Below are 5,966 nucleotides of genomic sequence, written 5' to 3'. Positions count from 1 at the left end.
CTTTTAAAATTTCGCAGGTGGAGGATATGAAACAAAATAATTTTGTTTAGGTTTTTTATATAGACAGTTGAATAACCAAAGAATCATAAATTACTATATCAATACCACAGAATTCTACTATAATTTATCAAGCTTAGTAACTAAGCTGAATTTTATTCTTAAAAAAAAAAAAAAGGGAAATTTTGAGCAGACTAAAGACACAACCTACCTCCTTGAAATCTTGGTTTGAAAGAACGAGATGGCATCCTAACAATTTAATATGGCTGAGAAAGCCACTAGGTGGACATTTTGATTGGATTTTCATGTCATATATAGAAGTGTATATAAGGGAGCATTTCCAAAAATGGAAAGAGGTGGGTGGGGGGCAACTGTGCCATCAGTTTGCGATATCTTAGCAAATAGAAAAGATAAGACCTTATTTTAATTCTAGCTTGTCAATATTGGAAATTTGAGTTTCTAATTCACACGAAAGTATAGACTTAGTATTTTGACATCACGAACATCTAATTTGAACCAGTGCTGCATTGAACATACCACATGACACACAAAAATCGATGTTTACCTGTTTTTATATTTACTTTTAAATTATGAAATTGAATAATGTATAATACTAAAATTTATATTATAATCTACACTTTGATATCAAACTTATTGACATTAATAGTAGTTGAATAAAATTTTGAATGCAAGTCAACAACTGCGATAAAAATGGCATTTGACTCATGACCTGTCTGGAAAAGGTTACAGCCAGCTGATGATGAAAATGTGTAATAAAAGTAGGTGATGTCACCCACATGCCAGCCTGTACAGTCTCCTCTAACAGACAATGGAATTGAGCAGCTAGAGAGAGAGACTAATTGGAAGGGTCGACATGAATCTTCATCCAATAAGGTATAGGCCAAACAAAAGAGTTGACAAAGCCATCTCACGAAGGTAATAGGAAAAATATGTTTGGTAGAGGAGGAATTCCAAAGAATAAGTAGATGGGAGTGTGAACCTCAAAAAGAGCAATATGGGCTAAATATCAAACCACATGGATAAGACAGGGAAGGTGATCAGGAACAGATTGTATAAAGTATACAATCATTCACAAATCTATATTACGTGAGCTGATTCATAATTATATAAAGCGAGATATTTTCAATAGTAGCATTCTTTCAAGTTTTACATTTCTAATTTGTGTCCTCTTAAGTTTGTTTTCCATGTTGAATATACCCTTATTCAAAGTTAGCACCCTGCTCCTTTTTATCCTAGCTGAAGCACTGTTAGTATACTGGAATGTCATTCGTAAATTACTAATTTTCTCTGCTGTTAATTATTATTTTCAAAAATAATTGGTTTTAAATGTATAGGGTTTAAGAACAAGATACAATACTCCCCATGAGAAGGTGTGTGGTACATCTCTGAGAAATCTTGAAAAGTTTCAATCAGTCAAGTTCAAATGAGTAATTAGATCAGGAAATAGCAAAATATCAGGATGCATAAAGAATTATCTGTTTTAATAATTAGACTGGCTCATATTTTAAAATCAACTTTAATCATATTTAATGAAAAACAGCTCTAATATATAGTAAGTTTGCTAGTTACTTATACATTACAGAATTATACACTAGCTACTTCTGCACACTTATCTCGATATTCTTAACAACGGACTACTTCTGCTTGGTGAGCCAAAACCTATGTTAAATTACCATAAACACCCATATATTAGCTGAGGTTTTTAGTATCAATTTTTAAGCCCCAAACCTCCCCTCCCTCTACTTCTAGGCAAGCCTTGAAACTACACCTCTACTAACAAACTCTAAAATGGCAGCATTCAACTCAAACAATAAAAATGTGTATTTAATTGTATCATAGCCTAATATTTCACACCTTTTTACATATTTTATATTAGTATAATACAATGCATGAGTTTAACGAGTCTCTGTTGTTCACCCGTCGAAACCTTCATAGGCGAGTGATGTTAAACTATGTTGTATTATAATATCCTTCAATTTTATGGAGTCAATAGCTAAGATTTTTTTTCAACTTGCAATGCAACTTCATAATAACAGCATATTATTAAAAAAAGTTATTTGGTATAATGGCTGGTAACATTATTTAGTTACAATACACAATATCAAAATAGCAGCACTGGCTTTGTTGTTAGAAGGCTGGAGAAAAGAGAATGAACAGTTTCTTCCTTTCATTTTATATAATTTACATTACATATAGTAAAATTCAATATATGCAGTTATAATATAGAACAAGTAATAAAGTATTTGACTGGTCAAATAACCAACACTGATTCTTAATTCAGCTATATACTCCTAAAAGATCATATCACAGCAACATTACCAACCCATGATAATTTTTTTTCTGGAAAAAAAGAAAAACTACAACAAAATCACTAACTGTCTGATTTTACATGAAGATATGCTCCACTGGATTATATGCTGATCACTTGAACAGCTGAAGATAGAATCTGATTCCACTTGCCAACTGACATCATTAACTGTATCACTATGGCCTCCATCCTATATACATATATATATATATACAGTAATGAATAAGTTGCAAAATGCAACAAAGAACCAAAACCATTCACTCATTAGATTTCCCATTTTAAAGTTGTTTTTTAAATCAACAAGCTTCACATACCCATATTTCTGATCATAATTACTAGTTATCTACAAAAAGGAATTTTATAACTAGAATAGCCACTTTAAAGAAAAAATAAATAATTGAAATGGAAATTTGCAAATGTTAATGGCCTCAAAAATATAAATAAGGTTACTTGTCTGATCTTTAGCTTTCATAATTGCACTAAAAAATCAAATGTTTGATGAACAGTTTTACATATATTCAAATTTATCTTGGTTTTAATCATAAATAATGTGTCCAATAAATAACAATTAAAAAAAAAAATTAACCAAAAAACATAGTAAATAGTTTTATGTCTTCTCCCACAGAGAAGTAGACTTAAGTTTCTTTCTTTGTATTTCTAACAATTACAATTGTGCATCATTCCTTTATTTCTGGGCTGATTGCTTTGACACTTGGAGAGCACATACCTAAGTCCAATATGCCTACAGTTGTTTTTTAATTATACCCATAGCTGTTAAGGCCACTGTCACTAACTATTAACTACTGACTAGAGGACAGGTAAGTGGTTGGCAACTGCAACTGTCAATTGTTGGGCTACTTTTTTTTAAAAGAGGGCCATGTACCATGTCTTTAGAAATATTGTACTAATCAATTAATCAAAATTTAAGAGATTAATGGGCTTGTCGATCAACAACTTTTCTCTTCTTTTTTTTTTTGCGTGTGTGTCTATACAGATAATACCCATTATGCCCATTTAAAATGGTGTAGTATCCTTTCGTTGGCCAATTAGATGACACTGAGTGTCAAATGCCATGACAGCATGACTGGTCATGTGGTAACACAATCACAAAACAAAGAAATCGAGGTTTCTCATGTCAATTACGAGTTTTAGCATTTGGAGATTTCTATATGGCTTTCATAAGATTCATCTTGAGAGTAACAGTGGCATTTTTTAGAAACAATAATGTCCAGCAACTTATATACTCTGCCGCTATTCAATGTGGCTCCAGTTTCTTATGTATAGTTAACTACAGTAACAGTAACTAAAAATCAATAATAACCATCTTAATGGTCTTCTATGATTAAATTGTAGTTATACTTACCAACTGAGAGTACAGGTCTCCATGTAATACACTATAAAGCAAAATATTTCCAGAAGCTGTTCCCAGGGCAATTAAATCTAAATTCTTCACAGCTTCTCTGTTATCCTCTGCATTTTTACGTTTTTTCTTTTTTGGAGAAGACTGTAAGTAAACAAAATAAATTTATATTTACATTAAAGTTCCAATAAAACTAAAAAAAACTAATGGTATTACATGTACAAACTGTTTAAGTTACAGTCATTTTATTTAATTGTACAATTTCAACCTTTTTTTCCCTAGTTTTACTAAAAAAATATCATAAACTACCATTTTCAGCAATTATATACAAAATGGAAGTTTGTCTTAATCAAGAAGGAAGGAGAAAAAACAATAACTCGGTATATTCTAATTACCACAGACAAACTTTAATTTTATTAAAAAAATAGGTTAATTTTTTAGCAACAGGACTGAATTTATTTATAAAACTAGCTGGCACAACAAGGATTTTATGTTTAACTAAAAAAAACCTGAACTAATGACTTGGTAAGATTTTATTTCTAGTTTCAATATAAAATTGCAGTTTACTCTAGAAAAAATCCAGCATATTTCTTCTAAAATCCTAACAAATATCCAAAGTCAGAAATGTCTCTGAAGGCAAGATAATTTCTTTGATATCACATGGACAAGGTTTAGTGTTCAATTGGATACATAAACAGTTACTTATATTATGCATAACATATTTGATGGATGACTAATTCTGTAATAATATATAGCATGCCCTATCACTTGCTGCATTTCTATTAATTATAAGTTTTAACTAAGCACCTGTGAATAACTGTATACAGGTTTCATTCAAAAAATACTATTGGCATAGATTGTAGAGCTACTGAAAGTTATAAATTTCCATTTTGAAGTGAATAGTGGAGAAGATGACCATTTGATAAAATGTAAATGGACTAGAATTTATTATTTAGTTGGTTTATGAATGTAACAACCATGTTCAAGTTATAGGAACAGGCTCACCCATATGTATCAGGTGTAAATTAATGAATAAATTATTAGAATGTGTTTCATTGTAATATAAAGATAAAATGTAAGAAAAATGAAAAAGTTTCATGGTTATCTTACCAGTTTTGAAATACAAATAGTGTGTTACCAAATCTCATCCTATTAATCATAATATGTATATGGCACAAATGAGAATAAATGTGTGCTAACAAAAAAAAAAAAAAAAGAAGTACGATATGCCTAGCATAATTATAATAAAGCACGTAATATTTCCTTTACATAAGCCCTTTGGATAGATTAGCTCATTTATACTCTATTTTTACTTTAAAATCAAGAAGAACAGGGACAGAGTTTGGCATATTCTGACCTAATGGTGGGAAATCCTATGTGTAGAACTAAAAGAGAATTTGGTGGCACACTGCCATACTGGCACGACTGAAGCACTGACTGGACCAATATGACATGCTGCACATAAAAAAGATGGAAAAACTCCTAACATAAAATACACTCATAATGATAATTTTGTACATTATAACTTTAACTACAGTACATATTTCAATGTCAGATGTCTTTGTTTAACTTTAAGCCTCAATAACAACTTTTTACTTACGTAGTACAACAAAAACTCTTTAGCATTAAATTAGAATTCAATTCTTAACAGAATATGTCACAGCGAAAATCTACATTTTAATCTAAGTTTAAGCAAAATTGCTATTAACGCAATTAAGCTTTTTGTGTGTAAAACTTACAAAGCCATGCCGAACTGGACCCCATGTCATACAAGTACAAGTAGTAGAAAGATGCGAACTTGGGGTATATTCTTGCTTCAATGTTCCAGTGGTTGTTTCCCAAATCTTTAAGCTTCCATCTGGAGTTCTATAAGCAAAATATTCTCCATTTGGAGATAAAACGCAAGGGGAGATTTCATGTCGCACGAAGGCCGCCATTACGCCACACGTGAAGCTTAATGCGCATGTCAGTTGCCGACCGAACTTAAAGCGACATCAAGATTTTCAAATGCATTGAGCCATATTGTTACTTTATTTTTCAGTTGTTGTCGTAAAAATTATTATACTATTGAAATTAACAGTTGATTTGATAACTGAGTTTTAACCAAAAATTATTTTCGCATAGCGCATGAGACATACGTTTAGGTAACAAATACAAATAAGATAAATGACTATGAAACAAATAATAAAAGGTTTCATGAAAATTAACTTAGTTAAATATCGGCTGGAGACGGCTTAAATGGGTAATGAAGAAAAACTTTAATATAAGTTTAACATGACA

The 5,966-nt window shown here is 30.9% G+C and overlaps 1 protein-coding gene across 1 annotated transcript in view; it reads right to left on the bottom strand.

Moving 5' to 3' along the window:
* The window catches only part of LOC106464914 (WD repeat-containing protein 43-like), a 62,270-nt gene extending 56,623 nt beyond the window's left edge, over positions 1-5,647 (bottom strand). Inside the window, exons 1-3 of the mRNA XM_013925086.2 lie at positions 5,426-5,647; positions 3,690-3,830; positions 2,395-2,516 (exon numbers count right to left, since the gene is read on the bottom strand). Of these exons, the coding sequence (XP_013780540.1) occupies positions 2,395-2,516; positions 3,690-3,830; positions 5,426-5,623 (461 nt within the window). The 5' untranslated portion in view covers positions 5,624-5,647. The remainder of the gene's footprint in view (positions 1-2,394; positions 2,517-3,689; positions 3,831-5,425) is intronic.
* Between the last annotated feature and the right edge of the window lie 319 nt (positions 5,648-5,966).

The sequence above is a fragment of the Limulus polyphemus genome, unplaced genomic scaffold (assembly GCF_000517525.1).
Source record: "Limulus polyphemus unplaced genomic scaffold, Limulus_polyphemus-2.1.2 Scaffold1780, whole genome shotgun sequence".
Lineage (NCBI taxonomy): Eukaryota > Metazoa > Arthropoda > Merostomata > Xiphosura > Limulidae > Limulus > Limulus polyphemus.
This window is presented reverse-complemented; position numbering and strand designations above follow the sequence as displayed.